At 42.7% G+C, this 17,743-nt stretch overlaps 1 protein-coding gene across 2 annotated transcripts in view; it reads left to right on the forward strand.

Moving 5' to 3' along the window:
• Positions 1–16,496, forward strand: part of exd3 (exonuclease 3'-5' domain containing 3) — a 41,338-nt gene extending 24,842 nt beyond the window's left edge. The window contains exons 20-22 of one of the 2 annotated variants that reach the window (XM_037116850.1): positions 14,634–14,700; positions 15,616–15,700; positions 15,900–16,496. In XM_037116850.1, the coding sequence (XP_036972745.1) occupies positions 14,634–14,700; positions 15,616–15,700; positions 15,900–15,915 (168 nt within the window). In that variant the 3' untranslated portion in view covers positions 15,916–16,496. Of the gene's footprint in view, positions 1–14,633; positions 14,701–15,615 lie in introns of both variants that reach the window. The other variant, XM_037116849.1, reaches the window with a different exon arrangement.
• The last annotated feature ends 1,247 nt before the right edge of the window (positions 16,497–17,743 follow it).

Consider the following 17,743-nt stretch of genomic DNA (forward strand, 5'->3'; position numbering starts at 1 on the left):
CTGATGCTCCTGTGATGTATTGCTGTTTTTCTTACTTGTTCACATGGGTGAAAATTGGGAAACGGCAGCATCTAACCCTGACCCAGCAACTGTTTTTCACAGCTTATCTTCTGAGCAGTTGTCTGTACATTCTGGTAATATTTTGGTGGTGCTGGGGTATTGTTAAGAACCTCACGATTCATTTCGATTCTTTAGGTCGCAATTCAATTCAATACCGATTTGATTCAATATTGATTTAAATGCTTCAATATCAATTCAGTAATAAGTAGTAATAAAAAAATAATTCATTAAAGTACCTGTTGATAATTTTAGGGTGAGACTGGCTGCGCTGGGAGTTTATTGAATTGGGAAAAAATATATTGCAATGCATTGATGAATCAATATTTTTAACCACCTCGATGCCTGACTGATAAATTGTTTCCACAATTCACAAAATAGATGCAAATTTTTGCGTTGAATCAGTACTTGGCCAGACAGCGGCAGAGTACAGAGAAGCGGGACCTAGAATTCACTTCTCACATGACAAGAGTAGATATTCACTGACAAGAACATGGCGGAGAATTTGTTGTTGAGGCAAAAAGCAAAAGCGCACTATGAATGCAATATTTCGTTATTTTGTATTGTAAATTTTGTTTGCTCTGTGATGCATTTTTGATGAATGATAGTGGCAAGTGCTAAAGCTAAATGCCTTTATTGCGTGGCTGCAGTAATGGGTAATGTTCAGTTTTCAGCAGTATTGCTGTTTAAAGCCTGGTTCCAATAATGACTCTGGTATTCTCACAAGTGTATTATTTAGTGGGAAAATGTAGTCGCCAGGGCAACCCTACTGTGCATATATATTGTCTGATAGATATAGATATATATCATCATTGTCATCATCATCATCTATTTTTTAAGCTAGCTCAGTCTTAAAACTTAATACTCAGTCTTGCAGCGGTTCTTCCTTAAGGCTTCAGTTTGTGTGATATGATGCTATCAGGAGGTTAGAAGTCTGTTTGCTTTGGTAGCTTCAAGCTTGGCGGGTAACCCCCCCCACACACACCCATTTTCTCTGTTTTGTCCTCTCTTTCTTCTCTGTTACTCAAAGAGTCAGATTAAAGTGAAAGTCCATGTGGGGTGGGAATGGTCACAGAAAGACACCCCCCCACCCCCCACCCCCAGGGAGCAAAGAGGTAGAGGGCTAGAGAGGTCAGGCTGCTTGGCCTGGGAAAGGCCTAAAAGAGCAAAACTCGGAGCTCTCTGGATAGATAGAGGGTAGATGGATTGATAAAAATCGGAAGCAAAGAGAGAACAGAGACGGGATGAAGGACATGGACTGAATATAGATAGATACTGTAAGTTTGGGGGAGAGATAGCGAGATAAACAGGAGTGGAAGCCAAGAGTTTGGATTTCTTGGACTTCTGAGCTACTGAGGGACATGCAGGATATAAAAGGGATGGAAAAATAGGCCAGCAGTAGGTAAAAAAAAAAATGATGATGATGATGATGCACAACTTGCATCTTTCACCCATTTCCTCCTCCTCCTCCTCCTCTCTCAGGCCAAGGAAAACCAGTGTGTAATCTTTCTCATAGGAACTGCATGCAGGCATTTTAGCAAATGCCTTGAAGTCTGAGACGTGTATTTGCATGCATGCATGCATTCTTGTGTGTAGTCTCCGGAGATTAGATGTACAAAATATGACATAAACATACCAAACAATAAGATGGACAGTTCTGATACAGAAACCAGCTGTGGTATTTTTTTTTTTTTTTTTTATTTATTTATTTTTTTTTTGCAGTTTCTGGTATCTACAGAAGTGTGTATTCAAGCTGTCATGTTGTCATTGTAGCAGATGTCATCACTACCATCCATTTTCCAAGGACCCAGTGGGCTATGATATCAAAACTGAGATTAGAACATCAATAATAATGATAATACTGATAATATTAATGATGATGATAAAGTTAAATGCAATAACATGAGGATAAACATATTTTAAAACCGCCAAATAACCCCACATCCTGTTTAGTGCTTAATTTCTGGTAGTTCGTTGACTTCAGTGTACAAAAGCATCAGCCTGATATTGTGCAACTATTTCAGGTTCTTGAATGCCAGTCATTTACAGTCATCTCATTCCTGTACTAAATGTAAACGTCAAGTCTGAATGCTTGTGACCCTTTAGAGGTGCGTGGTTGCGGGTGTGACTGGGCGTGTGATAGTGTAGTATTAGTGCTCTACTTGGGTGTGGGTGTTTGTGGTTAAGGGTGTATCCTTTTAGCGTGGGACGCTGCTACCTAGGACCGTTACAAGAGCACGACTGTGTGTGAGAAGGAGAGCTCTCTGTTTGTCCCACCGACTCCAACCAAAGCCGCATATCCATTAATGAATTAATGTCGCAACTCAAGCCACCCAGCGTCCCCTTTGTTGCCGGTGGAAACCAGAGGTGACTGGAGTGCCTGAGTACCTGTCTGTCTGGATGATCCCATGGACCTCCTACACACACACACACACACACACACACACGCACACACACACACACACTCCTTGGATGCAGGGAGCCCTTTCTTTCTTTCTTTCCCTCCATTTTCCTGCTGTCTATTTTGGTCAACTGGTGGCCCGTTCCCACAGTGCTGCTGTTCCCATGGTTATCGCGGCGGAGATAGCGAATGGGGGGTTGGGGGTGGTGGGTGGTGGTAGTGGGCTTGACAGAGAGCGGGAGAGACAGCGTTGCTCTGTTCGAAGAGATAGGGGACTCTGTGGCTGTAGAGGAGGCAGAGGGGGGGTGGGGGTGAGGTGGGGTTGGTGGTGGTGGAAGTGGGGGTGAATGAAGGGTATGGGGTTGAGTGTGTGTGAGTGTGTGTGATGTGTTGCTCCCATGGACATCACAGGTGGCACGTGAGGATTAAGCCCATATGGGATTTGTTCATTTTTAATCTAATCATCTATTAGGTCATGTTCGTATCTTCATTATACTCAAAATTGCTAATTAAAAGTGTAGGTCATACAAGATGCAGATTGCAGGATCGCAGAGACTTTGTTCAGAATCTGCCTTGGACATCAGCAATTTAACCTCATGCGAGACCTCTGTCTGAGGGTAGATGCTACTTCCTGAGATTGAGAGATGAGGTGCGGTGCAAAAAGAGAGGTGGCAAAGGAAGTGGAGGGGTGGCGTGGGGGGGCGAGGGAGCGCGGGAGGGAGTGCGGGGCTCAGAAAGAGGGACGGATTCAGTTCCCACACTTCTAATTACTGTGTCACTGGAGACTGAAAGGGGACTGCCCCTGGCCCTAGGGAATTCGCTGGGGCCGGTCGCAGAGAGGGGAGCAGCGGTGGGTGGAGGGAGGGAAGGGGACAGCGGAGGGGAGGGGAGGGAAGGAAGGGTGGAATTAAAGAGGGTGTATGACACAGGAACTCTCTCCATCATCCTTTTCTCTCTGGTTTTACCTCATTGCGTTCACACTAGAGGTGAACCCCTTCACCACGAGTCCCCTCCCCTCCTCTGCCCTAATACCCCCCACCTCTCACCTCCGACCCACTTCTCCTTAACCCTGCCTTACCCTCCTCCAACCTCAGTCCTCTCTTTCCCTTCAGCCTTTGTTCACCATCGTGTACTGCTTCCTTTTTACCCCCACACCCTCTTTTTTTTCCTCCCCCTCTACCTCTCTGCGTTTCCAATGCCGTGTTCCTCTCCTGTGTCTCCTGTTGACATGAACAAGGCTACCAGAGACACTTTGAAGTGAGTTTAAACAACATGCACTAATGCACGCACGCACGCACGCACGCACGCACACACACACACACACACACACACACACACACACAAGCATAGACACACACACACACTCGCACACACACTAATGTCTTATTCTGCATCATTATTGCCACTTAACCCTGAGCCCTTTCCCTCTTTTCCTTTTCCTTTATCTCACCCTACCATAGCCTGTCTCTGTGTGTGTGTGTGTGTGTGTGTGTGTGTGTGTGTGTGTGTGTGTGTGTGTGTGTGTGTGTGTGTGTGTGTGTCCAGATGATACATACAATGACCCTGGCAGAGACATAGATGTGTATTTGTGTCTGCCTGCGTCTGCAAGCTCTCAGCAGTGATTTGTTAATGCTTTAAAGCAGTAATGATGTTATTATCTTGCTCAGCATCTCTCTCCATTGTCACGTGGACCAGTTGCTTGTTTGTGGCCCCTATAAAATCACATCTTCACAAAGCTCACTGTCCTTGTTTCTGAAGTGAACACTAGCTTTTTGGCCAAGTTTTCTTCTTGAACCCATTTGCTTGTCAACTTGATCAAAATTTAGTGGTGTAAGTAGGGCTGCAATTTGAAGCTTCAAAACTTAATTTATAATGGTGACAATCCAATTTATTAATCAACATTCAAATGCGTCTTGATAGTCGTTTCATGGTTGGGACTCGATAATCTACTATCCGTCCCCAGAATCGCTAACCTTCAACTAGCAGAAATCCAACAGCACCATGAATAACATTTATTTAACCACAATAACAAAAAAAATCTATTTCAGCTGTAACACGATTACAGGAAATTACTTCATACAAAAAATTAGATCATATTACATATCTTTGTTCACTTGGCACTTAGTACTTAACTTAATCCAATGAATAACTTGTCCAATGAAGGACAAACATTTGAAGCTTCTTCAAAAAGCTCAATAGAAGGTTGAATGTACTTGGGGTGCTGGTTGGACTTCATTTTGTAACTTCGACTGCTCATATCATTTGTTTTAAGGACTTCAAGTCAGTGATTTAGGTTGAAAATTGAAGCCACTTCATGCTAGAATAGTTACAAATAAGCAGTAAGTGATGTAAGACCATTTTCTTCCTCAACGTCTTATTTAACATTACTGTATTTACTTCATGTTAAGTGCTGACAAGAGAATGTCAGTAAACAGTTTTTGACAGCCAGAAGTATTTTCTGCACAAAGCACAACATATGAATGAGCTCCTTATGTAGCGCCACTAATTCAGTGGTAGTCTAAATTCTGCTATCATACATTCATTATTCCAGAAAATAAACCATCTCTAATGGTCTTCATAGCTGTCTCGGTTGTCATCACAGAAGTACTGAACTTTGGTCTGGAAGAATATATAACAGCAGCCAAATATAGTCTTAAAAGTGTAGCAGACACTTGACAGTTCTGTGTTTACTACGTGGGGTGTCTGCAGCCATGGACGGCACATACTGTCCATGTTTGCAGTCTGGGAGAGCCTCACGGACATGGGCAGACAACAAATTAATAGTACAAGACATGAATGAATGGATACAGAAACTATAAATTGCACTAAATGCTGCTTGGGGTGTTGTTGCTTCATGTGAAATGATTATGTACAAGATGATTTTTGCCCACACAAAAAGGATCCATTTATCTCAGTCTTCTGACTTATTCATCAGTTGCACCAAAATGAGAGGCCATACATGTTTCAGTCAGATCTAGCTTGCCCTGCTGCGCTCATACAGAGACGAGACATGAAAAAAAATAAATCAGCCCACACCTGTTTGAATCTGGCCGGCAGATTTAGTCAGAGTTTCTACAGCTCTCAGTGAAGTTAGAAGATGTGACAGAGCATGTATACTGCACAGGAGATGTTCTGGTTCTCTAGAACAATGTAAAAGAGGAAATTTAAAGAAGAACTTAGTCTCAGCCACAGATGATTTTGGTCATTTCTCATCATCGTACTGTACATGGTCCAACGCCATGTGTCTCCTGCTATGTAACTCCCTCATCTGGTTATGCAAGCATTCGACAGTCAGACAAGCGGGCACGAATGCTGGTATGTAAAAGGATTTGCCGCTACTCCACCCCGACGATGACACCTTGTCTGTCAAAAAGCCACAAGATAGAAGCGTTTTTTTCTTCTCTTTTCCCTCCCTGCTCCTCAGGAGAGAACAGACCAGACCAGCAGCAGCCACCACTGTCAATATTTACAGTCCTGGATGAATCACTCTGCATTACAATAACATTCCCTGCGTGCCTGCGTGCCTCTACATCAGGAAGAGATGAGAAAAAAAAGGAAAGTGAGAGACGGGGTGAAGAGGGGGGCTGGAGGATGAAATATGCGCCAGCAGCGATAAACGTTCAGCAGAGGAATCTGCCAGTGGCTCTCCCATGACGGGGCTGTCTGTGTGTGTCTGTGTGTGTGTGTGTGTGTGTGTGTGTGTGTGTGTGTGTGTGTGTGTGTGTGTGTGTGTGTGTGTGCAGATGTAGATCAGGTTGATGGATTCAGGTCGAGTGGGTGGAATTTCAGTTTGCAGTGTGTGGGTGTAATGACAGTTTGAGAACTGTTAGCGCATGTCGAGGAAGCCTTGGATGTCGTAATAATATCGGGTTGAATGGGTGCATTGGAGGAATGGGAATAATTAGCATATTGAGACAGTTTTAGCGTGTAAGCGTGTGTAAACGTCACACTGAATAGGCAAACTGGTGGGAAAGCATTTGGAGCACCAGGTCCGCCTGAAAAAGACAAATGTTAACTGACAGTTGCATAGATGGTCTGTGTTTGAGAGAAGCACATATGACAGCGCCACAAAAACCACCATTTGTCTCCTCAACAATCATGTTTTGTAAACGAAAATAAGCAGAGAAGTTTCCCAGGGTTTCCCCTATCTGATGCAGTTAAAACTGGAGTTTATTCTTGATCAGGTCACTGTTTTGGTTCATTTATGAATGTGCAAACAACAATGTTTTTTAGATTTCCTTGGAGTGTGCGTAAGCAGAGCCGTTACTTACAATTGCAACAGTTCGACTGTCTTAATACTGAATCTATAACAAATCTCTAAGTATTCCTGCAGTCTACTTTCTCGATTGATTGAGCAAACATTTCATCTTCAAACTGTCAGAAAATAAGAAACAGATATATCCTATTACAGTTTCCCTTAAACCAAAGGTAACATGGGCAACCAACCATTTAATACCCAGAGATATTCAATCAGTAGAAGATGAATATCGACAATGTAGGAACTGCTGTACATTTAGTAATTGTTTATCATTTTTGCTAAATAACTGAAACAATCAATCAGTTTGTTAAATTAGAATGGCACTTAGTGGAGCGCATACCTTAGCTAAGGCCACACAGCCTAAATACACCTGATGTTTTTTTTTCATCAAGGTCCATGCATTATGAGGAATAAACAGGATACTGAAAAACACCTCATAGTGTTAAAGTGAGAAGAAGTTCAAGATCAGTCCTTTTCTTTGGATCACTGCCAGAAGCAAGTAATGAACCAATCATTTGCCACGAGCTTATTGCCCCTCCGACTTGTTGGAGGTTTCAGTTGTTTTAATTTTAACCCGTAATACAAAAAAAGCAACATATCAATAGAGGCTGGCCGGCGGTTTAATCCAGCTTTTTATGTTTTTGAGATGAGCTGTTTTTATCCCTCTTAGCCCAGTGAGCAGCATTGTCAATGGACCTTTTCAGTGTGTTGTTTTCCTCAGCTGTTTGGCTTAGACCAGGCCCAGCTATCTGGCGTCTGAAGAGAGGGAGAAAAAGAGTACTTGGAGAAGGAGAGAAAAGAAAGAGGTTAGAGGTGAGAGACAACTAGGGAGAAGGAGAGAGGGAGATTGAAGGGGAACACTGGAAGGGGGTAGAAGGAGCTTCAAGCAAGACAAGAGAAGAAGAGAGAAGACATAGGTTGAATTGGAGAGAGCGAGAGATAGAGGTTGAGGTTGAAGGTTGAGTGGGTAAAAAACAGAATGAGCCGACTGTGCCAGGCCAGGGGAAAGCATTAGTGCTATTTGTGGGACGGCTAGACTGTTATCTGCTAGACTCCGGGCTATTATCTTCTTCATTACCCCTTTTAGTGAGCTCCAATAAAGACGAACTAAGGGAGCAAAGGAGGGAGGGAAGAAAAGGCAGAAATGCACGGAGGCCAAGCGGGGGGTGAGAAAATGGTCGAAAGTGGACAGCAAAGTTGACGAGAGAAAGAAACAAGAAGAGATTGAGCAAGAGTTAAGCACCCCGGGGGAGCGGGACTAAACGAGCGATGCATGAAATTAGAAAAGTTTCTCTCCATATTCTGAAGGACAGAGGCATGAAGTCATGGATGTGCCTCATATTGTGACACAACCGTTTCAGGATAACACATTCAATCATTGATATACATACAGTACGAGATACATTTCACATTCAAGGTCACTTGTCATAACAAAATGTAGTGACTAGAATATGGTATTACATTTTGTACATTAGAGTACATGCAGAGATTTGTCTGTTCACTAAGTCACCCTCAAATCAAAAAGAATAACTTGGATTTTAGATAAAGAACTAAATGCTGTAAAAAAAATCTGTTATCTGTGAGCAAATGTTGCATTTCATATACAGTTTTTAAGGCATGAATTATTTTAAAGGTGCAGTGTGTAGAAATTATCACCTGTCAGATTCTAATGCAAACAAGGGGCAGCATTTCACCAGGGTAACCACTAACTGCTTTTAACTGTAGCTGCTGTTAGCTATCGTTGGTGTTTACATCATTAACACTGAAGCTATAGAAAAGGAAGTGTCAGGGCTGCATGCTATCCTCAATATATGTCTTTGCAACACAATACATAGCCTATATAATTTTAGAACTGTTATTCACATTCGGTGGATAGATTTTAGTTAATTTTTTGCTATCTTTAGCTTAAGCTCTTATTGTACCTTTAAGTAAGAGGATATTAAAGTATGAATAGGTGAAATAGGTAAGCTTAAAGCTTTTCTTTATTTTTGAGAATATAAAGTTAAAAGAAATGCAAAGAAAAGCTAAGAAATTTCAGTTCAGAGAATCTTATTCATGGACATTATTGTCAGTAAGAAACTGGTGCTTGTGGATGAGTTCCAGCAGCCTTAACCTTGAGGGACCTGCAAACCCAGTTAGCCAATGTCTTGGCCACCAGTGACAGCTGTGGCCCTTGTTTTTACAGTGCTTCCCACACTTGGGCGGCTTTTCAGCCAACTGAGCACACTGGATCAGTGGCGGAGCCCTTGATTTAGGGAAATCAGTCTGATTGGCTGATGGGAAGAGAAATGCGAAAAGAAACAGACACCCACTTGAGTTTACCACTGTGGTAACCTTGATTTCACCCGTTGCAAGCTTTTCGATAACAAGCGGCTATAGTAGGGAGAGTGGTGTGGAAATGGTGGGCAAACACTTCTTTATCATAACAACTGATTTTATATCCACAATCCTGAGCTTTACGGTTTTCATTTTTTAATCACAAATACTGACTACCTATCTGATGCGCTCACTAGTTAGCCATTAGCTGTAGTATTGCAGCTTCTGTTGCAGCTTTTTGGCTGAGACACAAGCAAAGTAATGGTTGACCTTTGTTAGTGTTAGTTCAATGATGTTTGTTTATTGCGTCTGGGAGAATATATTGGGTTGAGCCCAAAGAACATTTAAGTGGCTCTGAAAAAGTAAAGCAGCATGATATTGAAAGCTTAGCACATCTGTTTTAGATGATTTGAAAAGAGGTTTATTGGATATCTAACGTCTGCTTTATGCATGAACAGCAGCTTTTCACATTCTGAGCAACTCAACTGGATGATTTGCATCCCTGGGAAAGTCCAGGTGGGAAAGGATGTGACTTCTATCATGTGTCATTTCATCCAGGTGAAATGAGTGGGTGCAAAAGTGAGTCAGGGAAGGGCGTGTGTGTGTGCAAGAGCTGCATGTGACTTTTTTTTTTTAAACATCTTTTGCATGCCTGTTAAGTATGTGCGAGTGTGCATATGTTTGTACATGTGTGTGAGCGAAGTGAGTCAGAGGAAGGTGTGTGTGATGTCAAGCCCAGACAGGCTCTGCTGTGGTCCAAGTTCAGGTTGCTGTCAGGTGGTAGTGGTTAGTTAACAGAGCTGGTAATTACCTCAGACTGTCGGGCTGAGACACTGGCCAGATACCCTCAGGATACTGTGAGAAAGTACATTTAGTAGGTCATTGCTGTATTTCCCTCACAGTCCCGCCGCAGCAGAAAATGACCCCTTCACCAGGTATAGATACAGTATATACAGGAAAAATCTATTTGTAAAGGATCTTTCAAATGACAAAATGTGCTTATAAACTGCAGCCCATTGAAAGTACATTGTGTAGCAATAATATGATAAAAATAGAGTCAAAAGATTTGTGTGGTTTGCATGTGTGTTACTTTATACTCATCTGTTGACTTGATGCATGTTTTTACGACAAATGAGTGTCTATTTCATGATGCACTTTTTTCTAACTTCCTTTTTAAGTCACCCACATTTGAGTTACAATGGCTATACTATCCGCAGGAATTGACTGAAGAATTTGCACATATATCTGTATCTAATTATTTAGATTTCAATAGGAGAAATCTGCTTGCAGTAATTAAAATGCTGCAGGCATCACATTCAGATTCCACTGGTATGACTTTGCAGTCTGATGGCTGGTACTCAGGCTTCATTTTCCACTCGGAGATAACTTGATTTAATGATTAACTGCGATGATGTCAGCTTTCTCAGTGGGAGAATTCTAAGTGAAGTAAACCATTTCCACTCTTTTCTCCTTCCTTCTGTCCAACCAGAGAAAATTAAAACAGGTCACTTTTCCACAGTTTGCATCCGTCAGTAAAATCATGTGATAGATTGTCCATCGCTGTTGGACGGGATCCAAATCACCTAACATGACCTTGGGACTGTGTGGGAAAGCAGAGGAAAGGGTCAATGCTTTTGGCCAGTTTGCTTCTCCTTACTCATCATTTCTATGGCAGTATGAGGCTGCTTTTTCCACTTCTGTTTGCCGTCCTGCTTACAGCGGAACCTACATCATTTCACAGTGGCAACAAAATTTCATATCTGCTCAACAGAATGACAGGGAACTGAAAACGACTGCACGTCCCATACACGGTATGTTGGGAGCAAACAATGAATCTCTGCTGTTGCATGTTTTATGTTTCTTTCCTTGGAAGGGATACTGTAGTTTTTAGAAAAAGCTGTTCTTTATTTATATGCTGTGTGTATGTTTTAGACCACAGCAGCCTTGGACAGTGGAATTAACTATATTTAACCTTACCTCGGATGTGAAATTTGCATTGAGAAGGAAAAGACAACATCTTCAAAGGGTAACGATGGTGCAGTTATTCTCCTCTTCTCTCCGGTTCCCACGCTGCCCCTTACCTGACTTACCACAATTTGAATCAAATCACTGGCGGCCAATTGGCTGTTCTGGCCATGTGACCTACATCGGCCCTAAAAGCACCGCCTTTTGAGATTGGTTTCGGATTTTCCCATGGGAGCTGCCTACAGAGCCAGTGCAGTATGAGTGTGTGTGTGTGTGTTTGAGAACGTTAGGGAAAAATCTCCCACCCCCCTCCCTCCCTCTCTTTCCTACCTCCTCTCCACTATCCCCCTTTCTCTCCTCTTTTTTTCCACCACCTCCCATCCTTTGAAACACAGTATCACACTTTAGATAGCCTTTGTTGTCACGGCAAGGAGCATTCTTTCTCTGGCACGGCCACACGGAGTGTGAGAACGCAGGAGGTTCCCTGAAAAACACAGAAAGAACAAAAGACAGAGAAAGGAAACACAGCAATGTAGCAACTGCCAAAAAACTTTTGAGAGTTAAATAAATGAAAATTTAGAAAGTATGTTTTGGTTAGCTGGTTTAATTTTTGGTGGCTGACTTAAAGACAGCACTGAAATACAGTTTGGCAAGGTTGCTGCTGTTGAACTCTGAGGAAAAAAACAGAATCTGCTGTCGGACACATTCAGTACAATAGAGAGAAAAAGAAGAGGGAGAATTTTTATTTCATTCAGATGTTTATTTAAATAAAGGACCATTGACGTTGGGTGGTTTCCCTCATTTACGATGATGCTTAATTACAAACAAGTTGAAAGAAAAGAGAAAGAAAATCACATACAGTGAAACTTTTTTTTGCATTTATCATCCATCCCGGAGGAGTAGTGGGCAGCCAGCGTACAGTGCCTAGGAACCAACTCCAGATCTAAACCAGTTAGAACTCGACCAGAACTTAATTTCTGGGGCAGATACTGACATAGAAATAATTCTGATATATAGGTTGATAAACACGCGTTTTGCAGGAATCAAATGTAACATAGGCTGGATATTTTGCAGTTTAAGCTTTATTGCCCAAAATTTCATGAAACGGTAAACATCAAGAAATTCTAAACTACTTCAAACATCATATTCTGCTTTATAAGCTAAAAGTTTTCATATCATCACATATCAGATGACATTTAGGACAATACTGATTTATCTGAGATAGACCTGTATTGGCTTCAGCCCTGGTCAAGGGCAGTGACTGCAGAGGTGACCTTATACACATGTTTCGATGGTGGGGGAAACCAGAGGAAACTTACACTCGCACAAACAGCACAAAGAACTCCACACAGGAAGGCCTCAGCCAAGATTCAAACTCAGGAACTTCTTGCTGTGAGGCAACCGTGTTAACCACTCGCAACCGTGCAGCCCAAAACATTTTCGAAAAGCCTGTGAGTTGTGGTTTGTGCCTCCAAAAGAAGCATGTTTAAAACACAATAACATGGCAATGTGGAGAGGCTGCAGGCATCAGATCCCCCTGACCAACATGTACAGACTGCAGTGAATAAAGTCACTCGTGGATGATCACAAACATGATATTTTGCCTGTGCAAACATGCCAAATTTGAATTGCTTTGACGGTACCATCAGACGTGCAGGAGCTGCGGAGAATGACACCTTTTGCACCTCGGTGCTTCTTAGGCTCTGCGTGACAACTGCATGCCTTAAAACTCGAGTATTTAAGAGGTGCTGTGGAAAAACAAGACCTACGTGTTCCTGCAGCAAGCCAAAATCAAGAAAAATGTTAGTGAAATCATCCCGTCCAACCCGGTGTCAAACACCCACATCTGTGTTCATTCAGATATGAAACACAGCAAGACCTCACTAAGTTTGTTTTGTCTCTTGAGAATCATTAATGCACCTAAAGCCCCGATATTCACAAATATTCTTATCTACATATCTGTCTGATATCGCTGTGATGCAAAATTTGTCATAAGGCAATTTCTGAATTAATGTTGTTTATTTTTCTTCACACCTTTTTCTGCCTTTGTTGTTTGTTTAATAGATCTCTGCGGGATCTTTGGATTTGTCGCTGGCTCTGTTTTGATTAATTTAAGATTTAATTATTTCCATCCAGGTTGCGTGTGTGTGAGATGGTGTGCGTGTGTGCCTGCCGGTCCGTGGCTTAGCCTTGAGAGTTCAGAGCAGGTTCTGGCTTGCTCAACTCTGGGAAACTCTGAGCTGAGCAAATAGCTGGGTCTGTTTTCCTGGCTGCCGACACACTCGTATGTGTGAGCCATGTGTATGCGCTGCGAGCACTTGTAGACATGCAGTTTATGCGCACTGCAGTGTAGCCTGTGCGAATAGTAAAGTGTTTTGTCTGTGTGCTGAGTGCTTGCGTGTGTGTGTGTGTGTGTGTGAGAGAGGCAGAATACAAAGAGGAGAATACAGACTGTACTGACGGAGAGATGGGCTTCACTCCCACAGGCAAGACAGGAGATGACACCTCTGCTATTCCCACACCTCCACTGTCTAGCCGCTTTCTCCCGTCCTGACCTCAGCTACCGCAGAGACAAACACCGCTCTGCATGTGCACACAGAGAGAGGACACGCTTTTTCTGATTTGCAGTCTTCATTACACTTTTCCCAGGTTAGAGGGAGACGGAGCGGCCTTGAGCGAGCTAGTCAAGAATCCTTGCATTGGGAGGTCTGTAAGTGCAGTTTGATTTACAGCTCACCTCTAAGTGGAATGCTGTTTGCTGGGTGGAGCTCAGGTGTGTTGACAAGGCTTTTAGCACTGACATGCTGTCAGGATGGCTTACAGACAAGTGTGTGTGTGTGTGTGTGGGTGGGTGTCAGTGCACGTTAGGGGCCGGCAAACAAGAGGTCACTAATGTCCCACCAGGGCGACCTTTAGCGTGGAGAAGGACAGGACGACACGGACATGTGAACATTACTGAGGCGTGAACGCTGTCTTCACACACACACACACACACACACACACACTGATCTGATCTATCTGAAACACTTTGCCCCTTTCACACTAAAGCAGCTACTGAGGAAACGTGTCTGTTTGCCATAGGTATGAATGGGTCGTGACAAATATTCAGGCTCTGCAACTCTAGTCCACACTGGTGTCACACTTTACGACTTGAACAGGTGAACTCTGGTTACTATAGTTACCACGGCATTATTAAGGTAAACCTACAGCTCGACACATATTGCAGCTTTGTAACAGAGAGAGCTACAAGTTACATTATGCTCCAGCAGATATAAGGTGATCGGCCCCCTCCCCCCACACCTTTTTCACATCAGATTCCATACTGTAATGTCTTTGTTCTACATTTCACCGGCACTCTGCATGAGTTGCTGTTCATTTCACGTGTTCATGTCGTGCTTTTGGAAACAACCCGACAATTAAATCATTCAAACTGTCGCTGGTTTTATTGAATTGTTTTGTCAAGATAGAACAACAAAATGAGGCAAATACTCAAAATGAGCACACTTTTTTCTTGGCATTATAAAAAAATTGTAACATTGAGTTAAAGCCAAGCAACCCAACAGCAAGTGGAAAGATTGAGGCTTAAAAACACTTCTTTTAACCCCGACGCTAATGACCGTTTTATTTTTTGTCCAGGCCTGTAACTGCGATCAGTATGTGGCGGTGCCCAGAAAGGACATGATTGGGATGCTCAAGCAGAAAGGTCAGTGAAACCACACAACATCATGGAAAAGACCTCTTATTTGGTGGACTCCTTTTTGAAGATGAGTAGAATATTGAAGGCCGTATCTACAAGCTGTTACTGAAGTCTTTACATCTGTTAAGGGTAGTTTTGGGCTTGCTTTGGCTGACTGCACTTATTTTTAGCCACTCTCACACAACCTGTTCAAGAAAGGAATGTCGCAACAATATTCTGCCCCGCCGTTCTATATAAGAGGTACAAAGACTGAATGGGGCATCATTGTTGTTCCGCCTCTGAGCTTTAGGAACAGCGCCCTGTCATCATCTTTGAAAAAAGAATGAGCTGACAGGATGAGACACAAATCCAACCATTGAGAAGGCGTGACCTTGATATTCTTACCCTCACCCTAACTGACCCTCAACTCCTCACACCTCAACCTAGCCAACCCAACCAATGATGGCAATGAGTACCAGCCCATCAGAGGCAGAGTAGGGTGGTTCATGCCTTGCCTACATCAGGATTCGTAATTTAGCGGGTGGGTCAGGGATGTGATGTCTCTTAACAATATCTTGTGTTACATGTCAACATGTTGTGTGTGCAACTGAGAATTAGGAAATTTAAATGGAGCTAGCAGCAGGTAGCAGCTAACTCACAGATGAAGAAAATGAACCGAAAATGTCTGCAAATTGCGGAGCAGCTGCTTACCCTGTGAGCAACGTTCAGGGTCCACTGTAACAGGGATGGCAAATGATTGTTATTACAGGAAGTGCTTGACACTTGTGAAACTACAAGTCACGCCTCGTTTGCTTGCAAAACGCTGGCGTACCATCCAAAATCACACACTTGGACACAAGGCAGCCTAAAGGAGAGTCTCTGTAAAAAGGGCTTTTGCCTGTTCAAGAGTAACTTCATTGAATTTAAGTATTTTGTTTGTAGGATTTTTGGGGGACCAGGACGACACTGACCACACACAACAGCCGGATGAGGAGATGACCCCCGGTGTGTCCTCTGACCTCCCCAGGTATGCCCTTCAGTGTCAGTGGGCCCCCCTTTCAGGTCTGGACCCCGACACGCTGACCTTTCCCGGGGGGGAACCGATACAGCTCCACACTGTTCCCCCCGGCCTCCTGCCGAGGATAGCGCTCTTCTATGTCTGCACCAGATGTGGCAAGGTGTTCTGGGAAGGCTCTCACTTCGGCCGTGTCCTTTCGATGTTTCAGGACGTCTTTCACATAACAGACACTGACTCAGCTGCAGCGCCGGTTCCAGCTGCTCAGCATGACTGACTAAAAGTGGAGCTGCTACATTTCCTCACCCTTAAAAAGACATCTACAATAATTCTTTGCACATTTAGGTCCCAGATTTCATGAAATCCATATAAATCGCCTCATAGATATTGTTTTTGTTTTCACAATGTATGACTTTTTATTTTCAGACTTTTAATTTGTCAGAGTTCTTTTCACATGTACAAAAGTTTCAGTGGTTTTAAACTTGTCACGTTTATATGAATTGATAATTCAATGAACCAAAGACTTTTTTTACTTTGTCATTACTTTGGTTGACTGTACTCACTGTTATACCATTCACTCAGCAGGGGATGATATTATCAATTGTAAGATAAGAAGATGCTTTAATGTTGGGTTTGTTTCCTTTAGCATTTTTTAAATTGTTTTGATCTAAAAGCTGGGGCGAAATGATGACTTTGCCTTTTTAAACAGTCTTTGGTAATCTGATTATCTGTGTTTACATTTGTGTACCATTCAATTATTAAGATGAAAGCTGAGTAAGTGTTAATAAACTTTTCATTTCTTAATCAACAAGAAGTCATCGTTTCTATCAGTATGCAGGTATGTTTCAGAATCAACCCAATAGCCAGATTAAATATTAGCTAAGTACGTTTCTGCAAAACCACAGATACGTTAAAGCTTGATGTTTCTTTAGCTTCATTTTTCTAATTCTGTCTTGTCATAGTGCTTTGCGTATGCTCTGGTTAAGTTTGCACAAAACCCAGTTGGTTAGGGTTTGGAAAATAACATGGTTTGACTTAAAATACCTGTTTTTGCAGCCTTGAACTGGGCTGTAAATATTCTGAGGTTTCTTTCGCCACAAACACAGCTGGAGGTCGCCTGACGTCTCTAGAAAAACAACTAGTTTTGGTCACCACAAATACGGCTGGAAATGTCCGTAGGTCTCATTGAAAAACACCCAGTTAACACAAACAGGACGGGAGATTGCCCGACTTCCCAAGAAAAATATCTAGTTTTTAGTCACCACAATCTCTGTTGGAAAGTGTTCTTAGTTCTCCCAAATAATATCTTGCAGTTTCAACACGGACTCGAACTGTGGTCACCTGTTTGGCAGCCTTGTCGCCTTCAGCTCCACCTCCACCCTGTCCGACCCTGGATGTGAAAGTCGGGTAGTAAATATGTAACATGAACGTCATTTAGCGCATTTTGTACATATGGGACGTAGCCTGTGACACAAGCAAACTCTGATGTACAGTGTCTGTGTAATAGTTATATCCAGGTGACTGGGCTGTTTAGAATTTACAAAACAGATGTTGGAGGACTAATGGTTGACAGATTGATGAGATCGTCCAAGCTTCACTGATGTCCATCAGGTGTAACACTAACAGTGTTGGGGGGGCGGGGATAGTGGTCGTGGTGGTTGGGGTTTCCTGCCCCGAGGCAGAAGAGCAGGCAGGTCAAAGAGTAACCCAACACACACAGACCGCCTGAATCCCTTCAAATGTTCTCATACCTTTCTCTCTAACTCCGCTCTCCTCGGCTCACAAAAATCCCACCTCGGATTTGTGTGATTGCAGAAAATTAGATTGCCCAGGAGGCTTTTCAGAGATCTAATGTGGAAAAATCTGCAACTAAAGATGTTCTGGTGTCTTTTAAATCTTTTTTTTTTTTTTTTTTTTTTGCACATAAAATCTGAGAAACCATAACCACAACCAGATGTGCACTTTGTTTAACTGATCACTTAATGTGCATCAAAAAAAAAGCAGCAGTGATTTCCAAAGACGGGTCATCGCTCTGTGAATCACTGAGGTAAATGT

This window comes from Acanthopagrus latus, chromosome 12, assembly GCF_904848185.1.
Source record: "Acanthopagrus latus isolate v.2019 chromosome 12, fAcaLat1.1, whole genome shotgun sequence".
Classification (NCBI taxonomy): domain Eukaryota; kingdom Metazoa; phylum Chordata; class Actinopteri; order Spariformes; family Sparidae; genus Acanthopagrus; species Acanthopagrus latus.